Source organism: Pseudophryne corroboree, chromosome 6 (assembly GCF_028390025.1).
Source record: "Pseudophryne corroboree isolate aPseCor3 chromosome 6, aPseCor3.hap2, whole genome shotgun sequence".
NCBI lineage: Eukaryota > Metazoa > Chordata > Amphibia > Anura > Myobatrachidae > Pseudophryne > Pseudophryne corroboree.
Genome location: NC_086449.1, coordinates 202,281,531 through 202,308,624, shown reverse-complemented (window position 1 = coordinate 202,308,624; position 27,094 = coordinate 202,281,531). Strand labels below are relative to the sequence as shown.

Below are 27,094 nucleotides of genomic sequence, written 5' to 3'. Positions count from 1 at the left end.
GGAATGGGAGCCAGTGTAGATTTTGTCGAAGGGGAGTGGCAGATGTGGTGCGGCGGGAGAGGAAGATAAGCCTAGCTGTGGAGTTCAGGACAGATTGGAGGGGAGCAAGATGGGAGCAAGCGAGGCCAGTGAGGAGAACATTGCAGTAGTCAAGTCGTGAGATGACCAGTGAGTGGATGATGAGTTTAGTTGCACTCTGGGAGAGATATGGCCTGATACGAGCAATGTTGCGTAGTTGGAAACGACAGGATTGTGCCAGAGCTTGGATGTGGGGTGCAAAGGAGAGGGAGGAGTCAAGAGTGACACCCAAGCAGCGGAGTTGGGGAACGGGGGAGATGGTGGTGTTGTCAACAATGATGCAGATATTGGTCGGGGGTGTTGCTCTGGATGGGGGGAAGATGATGAGTTCAGTTTTGTCCATGTTGAGCTTTAGAGAGTGTTCAGACATCCAGGAGGAGTTTGCAGAGAGGCAGCTGGAAACCTGAGAGAGGACAGAGGGGGACAGATCAGGAGATGAGAGGTAGAGTTGTGTGTCATCAGCATAGAGGTGGTATTGAAGGCCAAATGAGTTAATGAGCGCACCCAGGGAAGAGGTGTACAGGGAGAACAGAAGTGGTCCAAGGACAGAACCCTGAGGGACACCAACAGGAAGGATGGAAGGGTGTGAAGTGGTGCTGGAGGCAGACACAGAGAAGGAGCGGTTAGTGAGGTAAGAAGAAAACCAGTCAAGGACAGTGCTAGAGAGGCCAGCGTTTTGGAGTGTGCGGAGGAGGAGAGGATGATCTACGGTGTCAAAGGCAGCAGAGAGGTCCCGAAGGATGAGCAGAGAGAAGTGGCCCCTGGATTTGGCTGAAAGCAGGTCATTGGTGACTTTCACCAGGGCAGTCTCAGTTGAGTGGAGAGGGCGAATAGATTGCTGCAACTAATGACTGTAGTACTTTTAGCTAGCAGAATCAGTCTGGACTGGTAAGTGCTGCTGATCGTTTTCATCCTTCATGTCAGGACCCATATACATACAGCAAAATAGGGACTGATGCAGAATTATATGCAATTATGTTTAAAAATAAAAGAATATGGATTGGTGTGTGCGTGGGGGGTTTGTATGTAGCAATGCCTGTATTTCTACTTTACTAGAATCAGTTATTGTGTGTGTGTGTGTGTGTGTGTGTGTGTGTGTGTGTGTGTGTGGTTTGTTCTGTACTAGTACTGCTTGTCTGTTCTAATTTTAGTAATCATTGTGTCTTGTTTGCTAACTGACAGAAATTGACTTTATTGTCAGCAAATATACTGACAGCTAACAATGATGAAGGTCATTGAATCGCTTTATTGAAGATTGTCAGTTTTTTTTTTTTTTTGTGTGCCGTAAAGAATGCAGAGACTTGTGTACTTTCCATCAGTAATAGGAATTGTGATGGCCCAGTACAGCCTTTGGGGGGATTAGTATGAGATCCCGTCGGACGAGATCCCGGCGGTTGGAATAGCGACACTGGGACCCCGACCGGCACAATCCCGACAGGGGGGCGAGCGCAACGCAGCCCCTAGCGGGCACGGTGCCTAGCTACGCTCGGCACACTAATTTATTCTCCCTCTATAGGTGTTGAGGACACCCGCAGAGGGAGAATATGTCGTGATTGTGCCGGTCGGGATCCCGGTGTCGGGATTCAGTCCGCCGGGATCCCGTCTGGCAGGATCTTGACCGCATCCCCCTTTGGGGATAGTACTCTATGTAATGCGTTCAAACATGGGCCAACCCCGACACTGAACTGAGTGCAAAGTGACAGCTTCAGCATCCCCCGCATGCACTTGACCAAACTGGATGAGAGTCTACCATTCAGTGACAAATTCTTTATGCCGTCACTTGGACCTGTAAGTGTGACCACTAGATAACCACTCACGCTGGTCCGTAGCCGTCAACTTCCAACCACATTCACCAAAATGTCCAATAATGATTGAATTCAGTTTGGACAGAATAATGAGGTTCACATTGGGCCTCACAGCAGAGATATTGGATTAGTTGCCTGATAATAATACAGTATCTACATTGCAGATGTGGTGGCCAGCTTAACTTGAGACCTGTCCTCTTCGTCAGCATGACACAGGTTATCTCAACTGCAAAGGAGTTCACCAATACTTGCTCCTTACAAACAGCATGATCTCCCTGAGCAGCGAGGAGATGAGTGAGGCCTGCACTGATTATAGCTAGAGATCATTTATTTTTTGTAGCGTGTCCCCTCGAGCCCTCACGCACGATGACAGCCTGTCTGCTCTAATTTGTATAACTGCTCTGTGTAGTACTAGTGATTGAAGGGAGAGCTTGGAGGCAACTTGGTGCGAGACGTATGAACAGACAGCCAGAGCACAGCAAGCCCGCAACCACAATTGGGAAAACATCAGTAACTGAGAATAGTATATGCTGAATTAATACACAATGACAGCGGCATAATACAGAGTGTGCATGCTAAATAAACTGGCTCTGAGTTATTGTACAATTTATAAAGCAGTCGGTAGCAAGCTCGTATTTATCCAGCAATTTCCATATCTAAGTGATGCTAAATGTAACAATAAATTAATTATTTAGTATATACTGATTTTGGCTGATTAGTTGCTGTGTGTTACTGCAAGCACATTTTCTGTGTGGCAGAGGAGGGCAAATTGCTCCATTGGGTAATGGGCCCTACACACTGGCCGAGGTGCCCGACAGACGATCCGGCGGCGTGGGGGGGAAGGGGGGGGGGGGGGAGTGAAGTTTCTTCATTCCCTGACATCACCCGGCTCCATAGCCCTGCATGCTACAATGGATGATATTGTCCATATTGGCTTGCAGGTATAAACGAGCCGGCACTAACGATGAACGAGCGCGGAGCCGCGCATTGTTGGTGCCTACACACTGAATGATATGAACAATTTCTCGTTCATTACTGAATGAGATTGTTCACATCGGCCAGTGTGTAGGGCCTTTAACATTTAGTGGCCGCTGGTGTGCAGAACACTTGAATTCCCCCCGACTGAGGTGAGGAGTAAAACACTTGAATTCCCCCCGACTGAGGTGAGGAGTAAGTCTTTTATTATATAGGATACCATTATCAATCGTTTTTAAAAGTCCAGGTCAGCCCGTTTTTTCTGTGTTGCTGTTCTCGACAGATACCCCTTTCCCAAAGTGCTGGTCTTTGTATATAGAAGAAAAGAAGGTGCACAAATAGGGAAGATATATCCCATCGTTCTATGTGAGTGGTTTGATGCTTTTGAGTAAAGTTTTCCATTTTAAAATGATCATCCATATTTCTCTGACGTCCTAGTGGATGCTGGGAACTCCGTAAGGACCATGGGGAATAGCGGCTCCGCAGGAGACTGGGCACATCTAAAGAAAGCTTTAGGATCACCTGGTGTGCACTGGCTCCTCCCCCTATGACCCTCCTCCAAGCCTCAGTTAGATTTCTGTGCCCGACGAGAAGGGTGCACACTAGGGGCTCTCCTGAGCTCTTTGTGAAAGTTTTAGTTTAGGTTTATTATTTTCAGTGAGACCTGCTGGCAACAGGCTCACTGCATCGTGGGACTAAGGGGAGAAGAAACGGACTCACCTGCGTGCAGAGTGGATCGGGTTTCTTAGGCTACTGGACATTAGCTCCAGAGGGACGATCACAGGTTCAGCCTGGATGGGTCCCGGAGCCGCGCCGCCGGCCCCCTTACAGAGCCAGAAGAGCGAAGAGGTCCGGTGAAATCGGCGGCAGAAGACGATCCTGTCTTCTGATAAGGTAGCGCACAGCACCGCAGCTGTGCGCCATTGCACTCAGCACACTTCACACTCCGGTCACTGAGGGTGCAGGGCGCTGGGGGGGGCAGCGCCCTGAGACGCAATAAATCGATAAAACCTTATATGGCTAAAATAAATGCATCACATATAACTCCTGGGCTATATGGATGCATTTAACCCCTGCCAAAACATATAGAAAAACGGATGATAAGGACGCCGAGAAAGGGGCGGAGCCTATCTCCTCAGCACACTGGCGCCATTTTCCCTCACAGCTCAGTTGGAGGGAAGCTCCCTGGCTCTCCCCTGCAGTCACTACACTACAGAAAGGGGTTAAAAAAGAGAGGGGGGCACAAATTAGGCGCAGTATATAACAATACAGCAGCTATAAAGGGAAAAACACTTATATAAGGTTATCCCTGTATATATATAGCGCTCTGGTGTGTGCTGGCAAACTCTCCCTCTGTCTCCCCAAAGGGCTAGTGGGGTCCTGTCCTCTATCAGAGCATTCCCTGTGTGTGTGCTGTGTGTCGGTACGTTGGTGTCGACATGTATGAGGAGAAAAATGATGAGGAGACGGAGTAGAGTGTCTGAAATAGTGTTGTCACCCCCTAGGGGGTCGACACCTGAGTGGATGTACTGTTGAAATTGCGTGACAGTGTCAGCTTTGTATAAAAGACAGTGGTTGACATGAGACAGCCGGCTACTCAGCTTGTGCATGTCCAGACGTCTTATACAGGGGCCCTAAAGCGCCCGTTACCTCAGATACAGACGCCGACAGGGGTACTGACTCCTGTGTCGACGGTGAAGAGACAACCGTGATTTCCAATAGGGCCACACATTGCATGATTGAGGCAATGGAAAAAGTTTACACTTTTCTGATAATATGAATACCACCAAAAAAAAAGGGGTATTATGTTTGGTGAGGAAAAACTTCCTGTAGTTTTCCTGAATCTGAGAAATAAAATGAGGTGTGTGATGATGCGTGGGTTTCCCCCCGATAACAATTGATATTTTCTAAAAAGTTATTGGCAGTATACCTTTTCCCGCCAGAGGTTAGGGTGCGTTGGGAAACACCCCCTAGGGTGGATAAAGCGCTCACACGCTTGTAAAAACAAGGGCTCTACCCTCTCCTGAGATGGCCGCCCTTAAGGATCCTGCTGATAGAAAGCAGGAGCGTATCCTAAAATGTATTTACACACATACTGGTGTTATACTGCGACCAGCAATCGCCTCAGCCTGGATGTGCAGTGCTGGGTTGGCGTGGTCGGATTCCCTGACTGGAAATATGATATCCTAGATAAGGACAGTATATTATTGCCTATAGAGCAATTAAAAGATGCATTTCTATATATGCAGGATGCACAGCGGAATATTTGCCGACTGGCATCAAGTATAAGTGCGTTGTCCAATTATTCCAGTAAAGTGGTCAGGTGATGCGGATTCCAAACGGCATTTGGAAGTATTGCCTTAAAAGAGGGGATGTACCCCAGGTCGCCTCTCAAAATAAGACGCCGTATTATCAGGCGCAGTCCTGGTTGGCAGGCGGACAAAAGGGTTCCTCTTTTCTGCTCGTGACAGAGGGAGAGGAAAATGGCTGCAGAGATCAGCCAGTTCCAAGGAACAGAAACCCTTTTCCGCCGCTGCCAAGCCCTCAGTATGACGCTAGGGCTTTACAAGTTCAGGCACGGTGGGGTCCCGTTCTCAATGAATTTCAGTGCGCAGTGGGCTCACTCGCAAGTAGACCCCTGGATCCTTCAGATAATATTTCAGGGGTACAAATTGGAATTCGAGACGTATTCCCCTCGCCGTTTCCAAAAGTCTGTTTTACCGACGTCTCCCGCTGACAGGGAGGCAGTTTTGGAAGCCATTCACAAGCTGTATTCCCAGCAGGTGATAATCAAGGTACCCCTCCTGCAACAGGGAACGGGGTATTATTCCACACTATTGTGGTACCGAAGCCAGACGGCTCGGTGAGACCGATTTTAAAATCTAAAATCTAAAATCTTTGAACACTTGCATACAGAGGTTCAAATTCAAAATTGAGTCACTCAGAGCAGTGATTGCAAACCTGGAAGAAGGGGACTACATGATGTCTCGGGACATCAAGGAGGCTTACCTTCATGTCAAAATTTACCCTTCTCAGCAAGGGTATTTCAGGTTATGGTACAGAACTGTATCAGTTCGGACGCTGCCGTAGGGATGGTCCACGGCACCCCGGGTCTTTACTGAAGTAATGACCGAAATGATGATATTCCTTCGAAGGAAGGGAATTTTAGTTATCCTTTACTTGGACGATTCCCTGATAAGGGTAAGATCCAGGGAACAGTTGGAGATCGGTGTAGCACTATATCAGGTAGTGTTGCGGCAGCACGATTGGATTTTCAATATTCCAAAATCACAGCTGGTTCCGACGACTTGTCTTCTGTTCCTAGGGATGATTCTGGACATAGTCCAGAAAGAAGGTGCTTCTCCCGGAGGAGAAAGCCAGGGAGTTATCCGAGCTAGTCAGGAACCTCCTAAAACCGAACCAAGTCTCAGTGCATCAATGCACAAGGGTTCTGGGTAAAAATGGTGGCTTCCTACGAAGCAATCCCATTCGGCAGATTCCACGCACAGTGGAACCTTCTGGACAAATGGTCCGGGTCGCATCTTCAGATGCTTCAGCGGATAACCCTGTCACCAAGGACAAGGGTATCCCTCCTGTGGTGGTTGCAGAGTGCTCATCTTCTAGAGGGCCGCAGATTCGGCATTCGGGACTGGGTCCTGGTGGCCACGGATGCCAGCCTGCGAGGCTGGGGAGCAGTCACACAGGGAAGGAATTTCCAGGGCTTATGGTCAAGCCTGGAGACATCTCTTCATATAAACATTCTGGAACTAAGGGCCATTTACAATGCCCTAAGTCAAGCGAAACCCCTGCTTCAGGGTCAGGCGGTATTGATCCAATCGGACAACATCACGTCAGTCGCCCACGTAAACAGACAGGGCGGCACGAGAAGCAGGAGGGCAATGGCAGAAGCTGCAAGGATTTTCGCTGGGCGGAAAATCATGTGATAGCACTGTCAGCAGTGTTCATTCCGGGAGTGGACAACTGGGAAGCAGACTTCCTCAGCAGACACGACCTTCACCCGGGAGAGTGGGGACTTCACCCAGAAGTCTTCCACCTGATTGTAAACCGTTGGGAAAAATAATGGCGTCCCATCTAAACAAAAAACTAGACAGATATTGCGCCAGGTCAAGGGACCCTCAGGCAATAGCGGTGGACGCTCTGGTAACACCGTGGGTGTACCAGTCAGTGTATGTGTTCCCTCCTCTGCCCCTCATACCAAAAGTACTGAGAATCATAAGAAGGAGAGGAGTAAGAACTATACTCGTGGTTCCGGATTGGCCAAGAAGGACTTGGTATCCGGAACTTCAAGAGATGCTCACGGACGAACCGTGGCTTTTACCTCTAAGAAAGGACCTGCTCCAGCAAGGGCCTTGTCTGTTCCAAGACTTACCGCGGCTGCGTTTGACGGCATGGCGGTTGAACGCCGGATCCTGAAGATCCCTACCCTGGTCAAGGCCAGGAAAGACGTAACCGCAAAACATTATCACCGCATTTGGCGAAAATATGTTGCGTGGGGTGAGGCCAAGAAGGCCCCTACAGAGGAATTTCAACTGGGTCGTTTCCTCCATTTCCTGCAAACAGGACTGTCTATGGGCCTAAAATTAGGGTCCATTAAGGTTCAAATTCGGCCCTGTCGATTTTCTTCCAAAAAGAACTGGATTCAGTGCCTGAAGTTCAGACATTTGTAAAAGGGGTACTGCATATACAGTCTCCTTTTGTGCCTCCAGTGGCACCTTGGGGATCTCAATGTTGTGTTGAGTTTCCTAAAGTCACATTGGTTTGAACCACTCACCACTGTGGACTTAAAATATCTCACATGGAAGTGACGAGTTAGCCCTGGTTTCAGCCAGGCGGGTGTCAGAATTGGCGGCTTTATCATATAAAAGCCCTTACTTAATATTTCATTCTGAAAGGGCAGAATTGAGGACTCGTCCTCAAATTTTCTACCTAAGGTGGTTTCTGCATTTCACATGTACCAACCTATTGTGGTACCTGTGGCTACTAAGGACTTGGAGGATTCCAAGTTGCTTGACGTGGTCAGGACCCTGAAAATACATGTTTCCAGGACGGCTGGAGTCAGAAAATCTGACTCGCTGTTTATCCTGTATGCACCCAAAAAACTGGGTGCTCCTGCTTCTAAGCAGACGATTGCTCGTTGGATTTGTAGTACAATTCAGCTTGCACATTCTGTGGCAGGCCTGCCACAGCCAAAAATCTTAAAATGCCCACTCCACAAGGAAGGTGGGCTCATCTTGGGCAGCTGCCCGAGGGGTCTCGGCTTTACAACTTTGCCGAGCAGTTACTTGGTCAGGAGCAAATACGTTTGTAAAATTCTACAAAGTTGATATCTTGGCTGAGGAGGACCTGGAGTTCTCTCATTCGGTGCTGCAGAGTCATCCGCACTCTCCCGCCCGTTTGGGAGCTTTGGTATAATCCCCATGGTCCTTACGGAGTTCCCAGCATCCACTAGGACGTCAGAGAAAATAAGAATTTACTTACCGATAATTCTATTTCTCGTAGTCCGTAGTGGATGCTGGGCGCCCATCCCAAGTGCGGATTGTCTGCAATACTGGTACATAATTATTGTTACCAAAAAATTCGGGTTATTGTTGTAGTGAGCCATCTTTTCTAGAGGCTCCTCTATTATCATGCTGTTAACTGGGTTCAGATCACAAGTTGTACAGTGTGATTGGTGTGGCTGGTATGAGTCTTACCCGGGATTCAAAATCCTTCCTTATTGTGTACGCTCGTCCGGGCACAGTATCCTAACTGAGGCTTGGAGGAGGGTCATAGGGGGAGGAGCCAGTGCACACCAGGTGATCCTAAAGCTTTCTTTAGATGTGCCCAGTCTCCTGTGGAGCCGCTATTCCCCATGGTCCTTACGGAGTTCCCAGCATCCACTACGGACTACGAGAAATAGAATTATCGGTAAGTAAATTCTTATTTTCTGCACCTCCCAGTCTTCTACGTATATATATTCTATTATAGCTGGGTTTCTTTGCCCAATACCAACTCTCGTGTTTCCTGTGGGACACTCTTGAGGTTTACCCCCGTCACCTGGGGGTTCCAGAAATGCTACATGCAGTTTTACATATCTGCATATCACTGGTTTACAAGGCATAAAGATGAGTGGATAGCAAAAATATGCTGCAGCCAGCTAGGCCCATTTTCTGGGCAGAGCTGCCTGTGTGATACAAACTCCAGGGACATCTCTCTCTGGTATATGCAGAGTTTGGGGAACTATAGTGAGCTGCTGCGATCAGGTAGTCGCCGCCTACAGGGGAAGGGGGATTCGCTGTGCAGGGCTGCGCTCGCTTGTGCAGAGAGCTGCACAAACAAAAGTTTGCAGTTTCTGCACAGCTCAGGACTTGCTCACCCGCTGCGATCATCCAGGACAGAGCTGACGTCAGGATCCCTCCCTCGAAATGGCTGGGCACGCTTGCGTTCAGATGGACCCTCCCTGAAAATGGTTACTTGACGCCTCCAGCCGGCCTCTTGCTGTCTATCTTCTTGCGGTCGCGGGTGGTTTTCTTCGTTAGTTCTGTTGCTCCCTGGCAATGGCCGGCGCATTGCAGTCGCGGCGCATGCGCAGTTCAGACCTGATCGCACCGCTGCGAAAAACTGCAGCGTGTGATCACGTCGGAATGACCCCCTATGTGCGATTTTGCCCATCTGTCAATTTTCACTATACTTTTGTACTAAATAGTCAAAATTTACTTACCTGCACAGTCTATCTAGGCTTGCGATACCGACCACGCGGGACTGCGCATTGTTATTGCATCTGCACTAGCTTTCCTTGCGATCTCACCTTAAGAGAAGAGCATTTTGGTGTTACTTCCCCATCTAAAATCGTTCAATAGTTAATTTGCTGGAATCTATGTGGTAGGCCAGAGTGCTCCAATGCTGCTGTTACTTGTTACCTGTTATTTGGGGGATTTGTAACCTCCTGGGTCTCTGTTTCAGTGCTCCGCACAGAGCAAGAGTTTCACTTCGCAGCAAAAACGAACAACACTGAGAAGATGCTTCAGTTGATAAAGAGAGGGGTGGATGTCCGAGCCAAGAACAGTGTAGGTACAGTATCCCTTCCTCGCTGCTGCCAGGGATGGTGCATGCCGGTGCTTGTGGTTTGGGCTTTAGGCTTCTCTGTAAATGCAACTTTGGGAAATAAAGAGCACTATATAAAGCCGTTTGTTAATACTTTAATATGGTAAAATGTGTGCACGTGTAATTAACCCTGACTTTCCACACTGACCCATGCATTCCTTCATTTCCCATATAATATCTCTGTCCTTTGCTAAGAGTAGTGGAACCGTGCACGGTGAGCTTTATAGCAAAATGTTATATAAGGACCTGGTGCTATAGCTCCAGCCTCCTTGGTTCCCTGGTTTGCACTGAGAAGAACATTCCAAGGGCCCTTTTGAGTATGTGCAGCCTGGCGTATATGCTGTAAAGCCCTGACTGGAAGGTTACCAGGAAATAACTATATACTAAGCACTAAACACACACGAATTACACAGTAAACACACTCTCTTCGCCAACACTCCTACACATCTGCCTAAACACCACACCACAGTAATACACCTTCACACAACATTGCGCTTAGGGGTTTAGTGTAAGCTCACGCATGTGCTATGCGATCGCTGCGCATGTGCAGACGGATAAAATTTGTCTGTTTGCGAATTCACAGCAATGGCGTCCACCTCTGAATACCCCTCTTAGTGCCCTGGATTGCACTAATCCCACAAATGCCACTGAGCTGATCACAAAACAGTATATTCCTCACATGTGAACAGTGTTACCCATACATATACACGCACACACTAATCCAGTTTTCCTTTGAATATGTAATAGTATGGAATGGTGATATACTGTAGGAATATACACCTGGGGGACCATACTGTAAGATGATCAGCCTTGGAATTTATTCCACCCCATTAAGTACCATGCCATACCCTGCAGGTGAAATGGAATTTTATCTGTTTACTGTTCAGTAGTCCTGAAAGCAGTGTGCATGCAGGAAGGGTGAGGTAGAACCAACGTGCACATCAGAAGATCACATACAGCCAGATAGAGGCAGCTGTGTCAGGATCATGTCAGTTTCCTGATCTCAGCTGTTGATAGTTGCTGCCTCCTTGCCCCAGGTTGATACATAAAGATACTGGACCATGGTCACCCCTGTGCCCTTTAATTGTGTTTCAGGTAGACAGGACAGCCCTACACTGGGCAGCAGGGGCCGGACAAGAGCAAGCAGTGAAGATGCTGTTGGAACATGATGTGCCTGTGGATGAAGAGGACAATGTAAGTGTCTGCTTCGTCAGGGGACCCTTTTTGTCTTCATTAGGAAGATACTATAGATCAGTTACATTCTCTGTTCAGTGCAGCATATCGCTTCTGTAATTTGCAGTAGATGATAACATTTAACAAATGTAATGGTTCATTGATTTTGGCTAGCATCACTGCACCTAATTGCAATGCTCCAATGCATGTTGTAAGAATGTTCTGCTTCTATGTTAAATTATGACAGCTCTTACAGTGGTCTTGTAATTTACGCACGTGTTCACTGTGTAAAAATGAGCAGTGCAAGTGTTCTTTCACAGATCTCAGAGCTGAACTGGAGACAGTGGACTGCCCTAAGACAAGTCTGAGAAAACCACAGTCAGCTCATTAGAGTACATACTGGGACATCCTGCCAAACTTTCAGCTCCAACAATGTGCCTGGGACCTAATTAAATGGCTCCTGATCACTTTATCTCTGTTGAGGTTGCCCTGGAGACACGATGACCAGGCACATGATTGCTGATTCCACTTTTGATTTTTCATTGTGTGTGTGTGTGTGTGTGTGTGTGTGTTACATGAGAAGTCCGCACTCACATCTTAATAAGCATAAATAGCAAATGAACAAGGGGTGCTCCCAGCTACATCCAAGCAAAGGATTCAGATAAATATATGTATTTATAAAGGGGCACTTACCAGAGCAGCTTGAGTCAATTACATTTTTTTTATTGCATACATATCTTCAAAAAATGTTGATGTTTCGGTCACTTAAGACCTTTATCAAGACAGCCAAGCATCCTTATCAGCAAAGCATAAATCTTCAAAAAATAGTGATCCATCTGTCTATCTGTACAGTACTGTCCAAAAGTTTTGTGCAGGTGTGGGAAAAATGCTGCAAAGTAAGAATCCTTTCAAAAATGGAAGTGTTAATAGTTTATTTTTATCAATTAACAAAATGCATAGTGAATGAACAGAAGAGAACTCTAAATCAAATCAATATTTGGTGTGACCACCCTTTGCCTTCAAAATAGCATCAATTCTTCTAGGTACACTTTCATAAAGTCAGTGCTTTTGTAGGATTATAGTCAGATGTATGATTATCCAGTCATACCAAACAGGAGGTGATGATCATAATTTTCATACGTAGGTTTAAACATAGTCATTAACTGAAACAGAAACGGCTGTGTAGGAGGCTTAAAACTGGGTGAGAAACAGCCAAACTCTGCTACAAAGGTGAACTTGTGGATTTCATTTTCATGTCACAGGTTATACACCATGGCAAGACTGAGCAGAGAACAAGACACAAGGTCATTATAGTGCATCAGCAAGGTCTCTCCCTTGCAAAGATTTCAAAGCAGACTGGGGTTTCAAGATGTGCTGTTCAAACTCTTTAGAAGAAGCACAGGGAAACAGGTAGCGTTGAGGACCGTAGACACAGTGGTTGGCCAAGGAAACTTAGTGCATTAAATGAAAGAAACATCATGCTTACTTCCCTCGGAAAATGTCCAGCAGTGCCATCATCTCAGAACTGGCAGAAGCCAGTGGGACCCAGGTACAACTATATAGTGTTCAGAGAAGTGTGGCCAGAAGTGGTCTTTATGGAAGAATTGCTGCCAAAACGCTATACCTTTGACATGGAAACAAGGCCAAGCAGCTCAACTATGCATGAAAACATAGGAACTGGGGTGCAGAAAACGTAGCAGCAAGTGATCTGGACTAATTAGTCAAAATGTTAAATATTTGGCTATAACAAAAGGCAGTTTGTTTACGAAGTGCTAGAAAGGGGTACAATAATGAGTGTCTGCAGGCAACAGTGATGCATGGTGGAGGTTCCTTGCAAGTTTGTGGCTGCATTTCAGCAAAAGGAGTTGGGGATTTAGCCAGGACTAATGGTGTCCTCAATGCTGAGAAATACAGGCAGGTACTTCTGATAGACTGATAGACACCAAATTCATTCTGCAGCAGGACAACGACCCCAAACATACAGTCTGTCCAGGATTACATGAAGAGACAGAAGGATTTCAGCAAGCCTACATCCACAGAAGACCTGTGGTTAGTTCTCCAAGATGTTTGAAACAACCTCCCTGCCAAGTTCCTTCAAAAACTGTGTGCAAGTGTACCTAGGAGAACTGATGCCGTTTTGAAGGCAGAGAGTGATCACATCAAATATTGATTTGATTTAGATTTATTTTCTTTCACTTTGCATTTTGTTCATTGATAAACATAAACTGTTAACGCTTCTATTTTTGAAAGGATTCTTACTTTGAATAACTGGGGGAAAAAATGGTCCTTGCCTCCAACCTTTTACGGCCCATGAAGACAGTTGTGAAAAACATTTCACATAGGTATACTACACTCATGCAGTAATGTGTACATTTTGTGCAGAAAATGTGGCCTTCCAAACACAGAAAATATTCTCACTCACCTGGCCCGTCCCTATCTTCACTTACTCAATTGTTTGAGGTCTCCAGTGGCATGATTTCCATACCGTAGGGTCCCTTTGAGATCCATGTTTTCCCCTTTTGCTGATTGGTGCCAGCCACATGATTTGCAGTGCCCACTGCTATATAGAAATTCTGACCGCTGATCTAGAATATTCAATGCTTGATTTGCCCTTTGTGGTTTTTCTTCCAGTTCGGAATGAATGCACTATTGCTGGGAACGTGGTTTGGCCACCTTAGGGTCCTGCAGATGCTTGTCAATGCTGGAGCCAAAATCAGCTGTGAGAACAAGGTGAGGTTTTAGAGTTAACATTTTGCTATGTCTAAAGGAAAAAAACAGAATTGTATTTGAGTATTTGAGAATATTCCATTATAGTAAATATAAATGTGTTTTTCAAGCTATAAAATGGGTCTTCATCTATTGAGAGTAGACATATTAAAGGTCAATGTGGCTTTTACAGTAGCAAATATGAGGGTTAGGTGCAGATAAAAGAAGCATCAACTAGTGTGAAAGCAAAAAAGATGGCTTTTAGGAAATACAAACATACTCAAAATAATAATGACAAAGAGGTGTATCTTGACAGACGGAAGGATGCTAAGAAAGTGATCAGACGTGCAAAGGCAGAAGCTGAGGAGAAAATGACCCAGTCAGTAGATAAAGGGGACAAAACTTTTTTTAAGTATATAAATGAAAGGTGAAAATCAAATGGAGGAATAATAAGACTTAAGGCAGAGAGTGAGAATTTGGTGTAGGGAGACAAGGCAATAGGAGATCACCTAAATAATTATTTTTGCTCAGTATTTACTACAGATGGAGAAGGGAAGGGGCCACAGTTAAGTTGCAAGGACATTCATAAAAATAAGGTAGATGAAAGTACATTTACAGAGGAGAAGGTCCTAACTGAACTCTCAAAACTAAAAGTGGATAAATCAATGGGATACACCCAAGGATACTAAAAGATGTGCTGGTGGCACCATTAACAGAATTATTTATCCAGTCACTAAATACAGGTGCCATGCCAGAGGACTGGAAACGAGCAAATGTAGTTCCACTGTACAAAAGTGGAAGCAAGGAAGAAGCAAGTAACTACAGACCAGTAAGACTTACATCAGTAGTAGGGAAAGTAATGGAAAAACTACTAAAAGAAAGAGTTGTGGAATATCTTAAATCAAACAACTTACAGGATCCAAAACAGCATGGATTTACTGGTGGGAGATCATGGCAAACAAATCTTATTGACTTTTTTGACTATGTGATGAAAATAATAGCTCAAGGAAGAGCTGTAGATGTAGCATATCTAGACTTTACTAAGGCATTTGACACTGTCCCACATCGCAGACTGCTAAATAAACTTGAAAGTGTGGGGGTGGATTATAAAATAGTTAAATGGATAAGAACCTGGTTGCAGGATAGGAAAACAGACAGTTGTAGTAAATGGAGTGCAATCTATGGAGGGAAATGTTACCAGTGGAGTACCCCAGGGATCTGTACTCGGACCAGTTCTCTTTAATATCTTTGTTGGTGACATTGCAAATGGTATTGAAGGGAAAGTATGCCTTTTTGCAGATGATACAAAGATATGCAACAGGGTAGACACACCAGGAGGGGTAAAACAAATGATTGATGACCTAGCTAGGCTTGAAAAATTGTCAAGAACATGGCAACTACAGTTTAATGCTAAAAAATGCAAAATCATGCACTTGGGTGTCAAAAACCCAAAGGCTAAATATAGTATCAAGGGTACTATAATGGAAACTACTGAGGAGGAAAGGGATTTAGCAGTCACTATTTCAAGTGACTTAAAGGCAGGAAAGCAATGCAACAAAGCAATGAGGAAGGCAAGTCAGATGCCTGGTTGCATAGGGAGAGAAATCAGTAGCAGGAAAAGAGAAGTAATAATGCCACTGTATAGGTAATTGGTGCGGCCTCATCTGGAATACTGTGTCCAGTTCTGGAGATCATATCTCCAGAAGGATATAAATACATTAGAGAGTGTACAAAGAAGGGCAACTAAAATGGTGCATGGACTACATCTCAAAACTTACCCGGAAAGGCTAAAAGATCTTAACATGTATAGTATGGAGGAGAGAAGGGAAAGGGGAGACATGATAGAAACTTTCAAATATACCAAAGGATTTAAACAAAGTTAAGGAGGGAAACATTCTTCAAAGGAAGAGAAGTATTAGAACTCGAGGACATACACTGAAACTGGAGGGAGGCAGGTTCAGGGGAAATTTAAGGAAAAATTATTTCACAGAAAGGGTAGTGGATAACTGGAATAGCCTCCCATCAGAGGTGGTAGAGGCTAAGACTGTAGAGCAATTTAAACATGCTTGGGATAGGCATATGAATATTCTTACAAAAAAGGTTGAGATTACCTAAAGGATAAAAAAAAAGGGGCAGACTAGATGGGACAAGTGGTTCTTATCTGCCGTCAAATTCTATGTTTCTATGTTTCAAATTCTATAGTACATCATCCATGTACTATATAGCACATAGGCAGTACAACGTAGCACCAATTGTCCTCTTTCACATACTGTGTGTCTGCATTCCTCACATAGTGCTTGACATTTATAACCCTGGTTACACATTTATGTGTTTTTGTAGCAGACTTGTCCAGGATTCATATCATGCATTGTATTTTTAGAATGGGCTGAACCTGTTACACTGTGCGGCACAGCGAGGTCACATCAAGGTCTTAGAGTTTATTATGGAGGATCTGGAGAACATCAAGGTAGATAAGGTGGACAAGGTAAATGAGAAAGTCTTACATGTGCATAAATGTGATGTTATATACGACCAGGTATGGATGTTGTGCTGTACATGGATTAGAAGCCAATGTATAAGTAAAGACTTTGCAAATCCTAGCAGCTATTACAAAGCAATTGCCAGACTGACCTTAGCGGCTAATTAACAGTCCGGAATTCAACACTAACCAGTAGAAAACCAGCTGCCTAATTCTTAAATCTATGACTGAGTATGTAGTGGTCTTAAAAGAAGAGCCAGCTTCCTAGATGACAACACAGGATAAGTAACTTGAGGTTACCTAAAGGATAATTGAAAGGGGCAGACTAGATGGGCCAAGTGGTTCTTATCAGTGACGTGTGGTGGGGTGAGGCAGAGCCTTTTCTGTCACACTCCAGTATAAGCCAGAGTTTTTACTATATAAAGTATATGAAAAATACAAAGAATATATTATAAAGATCTTCTTTGTATTATTCTAATCATGTTTATAGTAAAAACCTATGATAGGTGAGGCAGTGCCTCCCCTGCCTACCTTTTCCGTACATCTCTGATCAAAACTGTGTACAATGCCCACATGTATATATTGCTGCACCTGTGTATAATCCCCACATGTATATACTGCTGCACCTGTGTATGATGCCCACATGCACCCTTGGGCTCATGTATTGTGTGTAAATTTGGCTCTGGTACTAGCTAGTGCCTCCTCAATCATTTATCTCATCGCACGTCACTAGTTCTTATCTGCCGTCAAATTCTGTGTTTCTATGTAACTTCATGCAGTATGTATTAGACCAGTAGTGGTGGTCTGTGATGCCTATAACAGTTTCTGAATCCTTCCATCTACAGCAGTTATTACCAGCATACTGGTTTATACATATGTAAAATATTATATTTTATATTTTGTATGTCTTTATTCTTTATACAGTATATGACCATGCAAATATGGGGAGATCATAAGAATTCTAGGTTCCTGACTCATGTGTTTTATCAGTGCCTTAACTAGACATTTTGGTGCCTTGTGCCAGAAAGAGAATTGGTGCCCCTCCCCCCATATTTAAAACAGAGAGAGACAAAAATAAAGAGGTGTTGCTTTATGGAGAAGAGGCGTGGCCACATAATAGTACCAATTCACATTACACCACACAGTAGTGTTTATTATTCACATTACACCACACTGTAGAGCCTTATACATATTACACCTTACAGAACGTTTTTTCTTTTTTTAAGCTTATTCATGTATTAGATAAATTATGAAAAGGTACATTGTTGTTGTTTTTATTATTATTATTATTATTATTATTATTCAAGTGTTTATTACATATGTCACTGTTGTACATTTCAATGTTTTTATTATATTATTATGCCTCAATATTTTTATTAAAGTATGCCTGTGCAAAAAAATGACCTCACTATATATAGTGCACCTGGCTGATGCAGACGTCCTTAGTGTACATTGGGGCTAATTCAGACCTGATCGCTGCTGTGCGTTTTCGCACAGCAGCGATCAGGTCTGAACTGCGCATGCGCCAGCGCATGCCAGACAGCCGACAGCTGTCTCAGCCCTGCGATCGCCTCTGCCTGATTGACAGGCAGAGGTGGTCGCTGGGTGGGGGCGGGCCGGCAGCGTTTGGCCGCCATTTAGGGGGCGCGGTCCGGGCAGCGCAGGCATGCCCGAACCGTTGGGGGGGGGGGGCAGTGGCGGCAGCATGACGTCACACGCAGCCGCTGCGGCCCTCACAGTAACGAGTAGCTCCTGCCAGCGTGCTACTCCTAAAGTACAAAAGCATCGCCGCTGTGCAATGCTTTTGTACTTGTGCGGGGGGGGGGGGGTCGTGCCTGACATGTGGGGCAGACTAACCCTGTGCTGGACGTCCCCCCGCATTTATGTGTGACTGATCGTAGATGTGCTAAATTTAGCACATCTACGATCAAGTCTGAATTAGGCCCATTGTCTATTCCCTGCCACCTATGAACGTGTGTAAAGCACAGATTGTTTTGTAGGCATTTGTAGTCATTAGAAAAAGCAGATCACCACTTCTAAGCATATCCACCTACTGAAGTGTGCGCTTCCATACACGGGGAGCATGTGCCAAACACATGAGCATGTGCCATATACAGCCTTTTCTCACCCCTTCCTGCTGATGACACAGCCCGGTAGGAGGGACAACAGAAGGTGATGTCTCCTCCCCTGCACCGGACCTCTCCTGGGCAGGCAGCTGTGTGATGGAGAGCATCTTGCGCTCTTGGTGATGGAGCCCCCTGGATGGAAATGGACAAGAGACACAGTGGAGTGCGGGAGCCGGGAGGTGGCGGATCACACAGGCAGGCAGCTGCAGTGCTGCCCGCTGTAGTGTATGTAGCGCTACATACATTACAGTAGACAGCACTGCAGCTGGCGGCGGAGCATAGACACGGGTGAATGCAGACGGTTCTTCGCCCACAGGGCATGCGCGCTGTGTGCTGAGCACCGTCGGCACCACCCTAGTTACTGCCCTGGGCTTTGTACCCATGACCCTGATGCTGTGATGCAGTAATGTGAGCCATCGTACCACTTTATTCTTGGCAAATAGTGTCTTACAAGTCCTTCAGTATGGAGTCCATGATGGTATAAAACAAATAGCACTTAATAATTCAGACACAGATGTTTTGAACTGTGGGTCAGTGTCCTGAGTGGAATGCAGGTGGAACACACAGTCGCCAATATGTATACTGTATAGGAGCAAAACTTAATACACAAACACAATTTCCAAGCAATGTCTGATTGCAAAAAAGAAACAAATAAGAAAAAATAAATGTTCCTTTTCTATTTCTTGATCTATTGTAAGTGGGAAAACAATAAAATCAATAAAACAATAAAAGCGTAAAAATCCCTATAAAAACCAATGCACCATCACGCTATGGGGCTGATTCTAATTGGACGTAGTCGGAGTGACGGCTGCACCTTAAGACGCAGCTGCATCTTTATACTAATGCCATGGCTGATGTTCTCCAGCCAGTGCGGCCTAATGGCTGTAGCACAAAATCTGTCTCTGTGTCTTTAGATGTACCGTGGAAACTTGCACCAACTCTATGGCAGGCACAGTGTCTATCAGCAACACGCCTGTGACACATTTGGCTAGTTCCCCCCCTGTTACCTTCCAGGATTCCCACTGACATTCACTCTACCTGCATCCAAATTTGTACTGCGACTCCGAATGGTAAACATGGGGACGCATGCGCAGACTAAATACATGGGCTGTTTGCGTTTGCCCCTGCCACTCCGTCCTTCACTGAATGTGGCCCTAAGAGCAAATACTGTATTATTCAGTAGTGGATGTGTTTTTGCTTCTAAATAAGAACACAGTATAATGTTAGAGTTTCTTTAATATCATCTGAGGCCAGATTATTGCAGGAGGGAAACTTCTTGTACACAGAAGCTGCTAAACAAAATAAAAGCACAACATCTAGAACAATTGCATTGTGGTGTCTATAGTGTGCCTGGCTTGTCTTATGGCAGGTGTAGTCTGCGCAGTGTTTATTACGTTCCTTGGAGCACCGTAGTATGATTTTTGTCGGGCGTATGATAAATGGCTTGTTTCACTGATCAACAAACAAGAAAGAAGCAATATTTCAGTGTGACCTCTAGAATACTTTCATGCTACATTCTGTGCATGTAGGGTGGAATTCACTACGTAGAAACACTTTTGTGAGGTAAATATTTTACTCTATGAACTTGAACTGGGTAAAGTGTAAGTGGTAACTAATGACTGCAGGTGCATGTTCTCTGTCACTAACAGACAAATAGAAGGTTATCCATTCACCATGGAATGTGTGTCAGGAAGAATGAACACGAAATGTCTGTTAAGAAATGTCTGTATGCAGAGCAATGTTTCATTATTACAGGATGCTAGATTGAACGCACGTCAGAATAGCCAATCATCAATATGCTAAAAGCCGTTTTATCATCAAAAACCATTGAGCTGTAAGTGCAGTTTGTGACATTCCTGGTCCACATGGTGTACTCTAAAAATGCTTCAGATATTATCATCAATTAATCTAATCTTGTTCTGACTTGGGTTACCCTACTGGTAAAAGAAGGGAAAGGATCCACCTGTGGATCTTAACCTGCCTTTAAGTACCCTGCGTTGTACTGTAAGTTTACATTATATCTCACATGACTGAAATAACGTGTTCCTATTAGAACCCCCTGCACATGCCCCACCTCATCTTACTGCACTCCTCCCTTCTCACACATGCACAAAACAGAAATAACAAAAACCATACACCACTGTATAAAATGTGACAGGTATAATATTAGAATCAAACGTAATGCAAGAAAGATGGGGCAATAAATAGATGGGAAATAGAAAAAAAAAAACTTTGATAGACTGACAGGTCCACAGCTTTGTTTAGACCCTGAGGGGATGTTGTTTTGCAACTTAAATAACCAATATGATCCTCTCTGACCTAGCTGTCTTAGTGGAGAGTAAATGTCTGTCTTATGAAGTATACAGTCAGGTACGGAAAGTGTCAATGCAAATGTCCCCCTTAGAGCAGAATGCTGCAAGCTGTAGTGGTGATTTACTACAGGAAGTAAGAGGGGAAGCTCCTCACATTTGTCAGTTAATCATTGCTACAAACCTGATTGGACCATGGGTGCTTTTCCTCTCTTATTAAATAAGCAGGCTACGGGACTGTGGCAACAGCCAAAACTAGAGGGAATGCAGGAGCCGTTCTGAGTGATTACTCACAGCTCACAGCTGTCTGGCCATTGCTATAGTATTAGCCATAAGGAAAGGGCTCTTGTGTCTTTATACTGTTGCTGCCTACAAAAACCAATATCACAGCAACATATTTGTAGGTCAAACATAAGTTAAACACCCATAGAGTGCCTTAGAGTAGGCAGGGAGTGACTATTTAAAGTACAAATCGCATACATGTGTCTAGTAAACAATGTTTAGTTAGTGGTGAGCATGGAAGCACACAGTGTTTATACCACAGGTTTGTACATAAAAACTGGAATTTCAGACCTAAACAACAGCATGTTTTGCTCTCCCGCCAAACATAAGAGGCCAGCATACAGTAGTTCCCAAGAGAAATTTATAGACTGGTGGTTTTTTTCTTTTCATTATCAGAAAAAAAGCCTTGCCCATTTTATGTTGTTTTTTGTTTTGTATTTGAATGTAGCTTTGTGTTATTTAATCAGTGTTACCAATACAACATTTTTCAGTTGATTTTCATTGATTTGGACTAACTTTGTGCAGATACTGTGCACTGCAGGTCTCATATATAAAGTGTAAAAACAAGCTGGTACAGATTTACTAAAACGCAGAGTTTTACATTTGTCAATAGAAGCGATTGCTTGCTAAATATGGAGTAGACAAATAGGAGATTTTATATAGCAGATCAACTTTGTCACCTATGGTGAAGACGCATGTGCCTTTGGCTTTCTATGACAACTATCATTTGTTTTTGAAAATAAGATTGTAAAACAAATGTTTAAACTAGTAGATATGCAGGAATGGCAAACAGCTCTTCCTCATGTAAAGCTGTTCTTATATGTATATGTAAATATACAATATAAACCGTTTTGGTGGCAGTGACCTTTCTGTGTCAACTGACTTAAGTTATTTTGCCGGATAAGTCCTAAAGTGTTTATTCTGCATTTTGTTATTACAGTGTTTCTGCATTGTTAGTCTAATGTCCAGTATACACCATGGAAACGGAAAACATTGAGGGTGGTACATTATTATTTTATGGAAAATAGAAAACAATAAACGGATGTTTATTTTCTGTTTGTCATATTTTGCTGTACAGAGGAATGGTTGTTAGTAAAAGAGATCCTATTCTGAATGGGGTCATTATAGGCAATTAACGGGGTCACATGCTGGAGAAAATTAAATGAAAGGGAAGGGACTGCAGGACATGCAGAGAGGGAATTCTCAGAGATTTAAAGCCCCATAATTCAGGGATATACTACTCCAGTCCCCAAGTAGCCCCAAAAGGGCATGCTGGAAAAAGGTGGGATCATTACCGACCCAGCAAAATAGATTTATTTTGCTAGGTTTAGAACTGTGCATAATTAAGGAAATCATGAAAGTATGAGCAGGGGCAGTGAGGACTGGAAATGAAAACCCTTGCTTTAATTCAAAGGATAAACAAATAAAAAAGTTGGCATGTTCATAAATGAATAATGATTCCTTGCAGAGTCATTAACTTTCCAACGCAGCTTTCTCCTTCCTCTGTTATGAACTGCAAGACACAACCAACAACTTGCAGCCAATTTCTAGAATGTGACAAAAAAATCATGTCAGGATTCCAGCAACAGTATTCCAACTGCCGGGATTCCGAACACCGGGATCCTGACCGGATCCCAAGCTAAAGCATGTTGAGAATGACCTTTTTTTAAACCTGCTGGTCGCTCAATCTTAATCCACCAATCTGCACGTAGCATTTCTAATACAATGATTACCTAGGAGACTGCAAGGCAATCACTCATATCACTTTTAGATTTACATGTTATTTCCTTTTTCTTTCTATCATGGAAAGTATAGCAATCGATTCATTTGAAGTACAGTTTGGCTTTCAGTAATAAAGGTCATATATTATGTTTGTTTTTAGTAATGGGTTTATGTGTACATGCCCCTACACTGGAGACAGTGAAGAAACAATATTGATAAGGACACAGTCTATCAAATCACTAGGACATAGTGACAGCATGCAAGCACCTAATACCTATAATTCATTGCTGTCACTTGTATCTACATGCTTCTGTATTTTATGAAAAGCTGTTCTGTACTTTATTATTTTCTGTACTATATTATGCTATGTATCTGTTAAGCGCCTTGAATCCTATAAGGAGAAAGAGCGCTATATAAATACAATTATTATTATTATTACTTGCACCAACAATATTTAAGAGCAACATTGTCATGAATATTGGCTAAGTCCACGCAATGTCTGCATCCAATGTGCCTCAATAGGGATCAGTATGAAATTCCTACAATCAAAATCCTGACGGTCAAAATACCGACAACAATTGACCGATGGTCAAAATACCGACAAGGTCAAATTACAGACATTTAAAATGTCGACATGGTCAAAATATCGAAAGGTCAAAAATTCAACACAAGTTTTTCATTATTTTTTTTTTGTGTGTAGACATGGATACCATATAAGTGTACTGCATCCCATCACATGGCTCGCTGCGCTCGCCATGCTTCGGGCACGGTTCCTCGCTGCGCTCTGCACACTATTATATTCCACCTCCAGGTCCACTGGGATGGTAAAGCATGAACAAGTCGGTTTCAATGAAAAAATCATGTTGACTTTTTGACCCGTCGACAATTTAAATGTCGGTATTTTGACCATGTCGGTATTTTAAATGTCGGTATTTTGACCATGTCTGTATTTTAAATGTCAGTATTTTGACCTTGTCTGTATTTTGACCATCCGTCAATGGTTGTCGGTGTTTTGACCGTCGGGAGTTTGATTGTAGGTAAATTGACCGCATCCCGACACTAGTTACATGTGAATTTATAGACTGCACTGGTACAATTTCAATATATCCTTTGTATTGAGCCTTTTGCTGTTCAAACATATTGGAGTATCTATTGTTGTTTTAGCCAGCAGATTGTGAGGGTGATATGTATCAAATCTTGGAAAGCGTTACAGTGGGGAGAGATAAAGAACCAACCAATCAGCGGTATTTGAAAAATGACATCAGGAGCTGATTGTTTGGAACTTTATCTTTCTCCACTTTATTTCTCTCCAAAATTTGATACATCTCCTCCTATGTGTGTAAATTGAACTATAAAATTATTATATTAGCACTAATGACCTACATCACTGCAATGATGGGCAACCCTGCTTCAAGTAAGCAGAAAAACCATGTAGTGACTGTGACAGAGAAAAATGCAGCAGTGGAAAACTAGGTTATTTTTTCTTCCTATTGTAGCTCGGCCGGACGGCGTTCCATTTGGCAGCCGAACATGGCAAGATGGAAGTAGTGGAATTCTTGATAGGTTCTGGATGTCAGCACAGCATAAAGGACAAGGTACCCTTAGCACACAAGCCCACGCATCAAGTAATGAGTCAGGAATACCATCTAGAACGGGGGTGTCAAACTCGCAAACCCTATAGCTGTTGTGAAACTACACATCCCAGCATGCCCTGCCACAAATTTTCTATTTGACAGTGCTGCAACTGTGGTAGGGCATGCTGGTCTTTGTAGTTCCAAAACAGTTGGAGGGCTGCAAGTTTGACACCGTTAATCTAGAATAAGTCTGCTATTATTGACTGATCCCTTTCTGTATTTTATAAGGTCTTTGTATTGTGCAGCTTCAGTACTTCCATTCATTATACCACATAATTTATTGACAAATGTGTTCTGTACATATTATACACAGAAGCAGCATCACCACAACAAAATACAGAAATATATCTCTATGTACTCTATATAGGCACCAGTTTAAGGAAGTTTGTTTCACGCTGAGCTGGATGTATCAAAACCATTTTGCAGTGAAACATTTAGAAAAATTGCAGTTTTCAGAGGTACTGTATTACAGCATTAAAACACAACCGCATGTGTAAGGAAATATCTGCTGTGGTCCTGTGGCACTGCAGTCCTCAGAGGATTCAATAAGGGCTATGAAGTACCTGCATGCAGCAAGCTCCCAAACACGTAACATTCGTGAGTTTGTGCTCCATAGGTAATGCCATCATTGGATGGAGTTAGCCATTGTAGCCTATAGGCCACAATTCCACAAAGTGTGACCACTAGCGCATTACATCACCTGGGTCATAAACCTGGAAGTGATAGTATTGCTGGGTATCACAAAACTGTCCCAGCAAGAAGATGATCAGGAATACTGGTGACCGTTCCCCTGGTAAGTAGGCAATCATTATTACATCTTGTCTGCTGGCTGAAGCAATATTTTTGTGGCTATAGTGAAAGGCCCAGACATACTTTTGTTTTAGTAATGGCTTCTAAACATAAAGGATGGGATTCTGGGTAATACGTATTATGGGATTCTGGGTAATACGTAATGTGGTCGCAATTCCAGACACCTACAGCAATAGTAAATTCGACGCGACTAGTCGCCCGTACTCTGTTGTACACATCTATGCAAATGGCACCACACCCAACCCCCAGACAGGATCTGACATCACTTGTAATGACACTTGTACCTACCCCATGTTTTGTGGAGAAGACTGAAAAGCTTAGTATAGGCTGCAACTCTGGCTCCACGACCACAGAACACTTCTCTTAGGTGCGAACACTCAGCTACCAACTCAGTAATGCCCATTCTATTCTGCCATCTGTGAAAAACAGCTGAGATTCTTACAACTGTGTGTGTATAGGTTGCAGTCCTTGCACAGTTTGCTAAAAATCACAAGATGCGGCTACATTTGGAGTCCGTGTCAACATCCGGCCCAAAATGTGCTGGATAATGTATCTGAATTGGATTTTGGGAGAGATAGTTGTCCTGTTTAGCATTAACTTTATTAAATTTGGATCTCAAATACTTACAGATGTGTCCTCATACATCTAGCCTCAGTTCGACATGCAGCGGGAGATTCCTGGCGGGAGTGAGCTGACCGGTCCCATGCAACTCCATTAGCATTGGGCGTCTTTTTTGCCGAAAACAAATCTTAGTCACAACGCAATCGAATAGGAGACTGTGCTGATTAATTTGATATGCAATACTTCTATATCTGTGTGTGGCTGCGTCTGTATATAAAGAATTTTGTATGCAGATTCAGAGACTCATTCACACAAAGCAGTCTGGTGTGTCCTAGTTGCATCGTGTTGCGCATTTTCGGCACTAGCAGAGTCTTACGGGACCTGGCGTGCCAAGTGGGGCTGTTTGGCAGGACTGCAGAAAAGTAGTGTGAGGACATATCTGTATTTAACCCTCCTTTTTATCTTAAATGGCTCATGAAATTATAATGTATAATATAACTGCAGAACAGGAATGTGTGGACCAATCAGTGGTCTCCCCGTCTCTAATTGCAGCTTCTGATTGGTTCTTCTCCACTTACACTCCTCCCCAAATTGTCACAGAGACACGGTTCTCCGTCAGGGGCTATGAGACTAACCACAGGAAAAAGCTGTTGAACGGAGCAGCCTTTGCACTGTACCTCCCATGTTTCCTTGTTCTTATGACAAGCCACGTAAATTTCGCAAGCTATGTTTTTTTTAATGAATATATGCTATCAGCGAATTCTGCTTCCAGTCAGCGTAGCCCACCAAACTGCATAATCCGTGAATGATACCAGAATTAAAACCTATTCCTACTAAACCTGCTACTCTGAAGTCAAAGATTTTCATTACCTATATTCATATCTGTTCATGGATTATTTAATGTTTGGCTCTCATGCATAGTGAATTGTCCCAACGCTACCATTTGTATTTCAGGAGAACAACACAGCCCTGCACCTGGCAGCTAAGAATGGGCACACCGAAGTCTTACAGAAAATAGTGGAAATTGGAGTGGAGCTGAATGAGAAAAACCTGGTAGGTGGCAGCAACTACTGGAATCTGGACCTTGGGAAATTGCAAATATATTCATCTCTAATGAAGCACCTCATTCACCAATCCTATCCATTACATGAAGTTAGTTGGAGTGAAAAATAAGGTCAAAAAGTAATCAGAATTACTGTAGCTCATTGATGTAAGGTGACATTCCAAGCAATCTATGGAATAAAAGGAACTTTTGCTGCCTTTTGGGGCCCATATGTTAGGGGAGAATTGGGGCAATTCCCGTTCTCTCAACAGCTAGATCAGGGGATTG

General features: G+C 43.8%; 1 protein-coding gene across 3 annotated transcripts in view; it reads left to right on the top strand.

The window, feature by feature from the left end:
• The window catches only part of ANKDD1A (ankyrin repeat and death domain containing 1A), an 86,356-nt gene that overhangs the window by 25,957 nt on the left and 33,305 nt on the right, over window positions 1–27,094 (top strand). Inside the window, exons 2-7 of one of the 3 annotated variants that reach the window (XM_063925647.1) lie at window positions 9,822–9,929; window positions 11,062–11,156; window positions 13,767–13,865; window positions 16,222–16,326; window positions 24,256–24,354; window positions 26,719–26,817. In XM_063925647.1, the coding sequence (XP_063781717.1) occupies window positions 9,822–9,929; window positions 11,062–11,156; window positions 13,767–13,865; window positions 16,222–16,326; window positions 24,256–24,354; window positions 26,719–26,817 (605 nt within the window). Of the gene's footprint in view, window positions 1–9,821; window positions 9,930–11,057; window positions 11,157–13,766; window positions 13,866–16,221; window positions 16,327–24,255; window positions 24,355–26,718; window positions 26,818–27,094 lie in introns of those variants that run through there. The other 2 variants (XM_063925648.1, XM_063925649.1) reach the window with 2 other exon arrangements.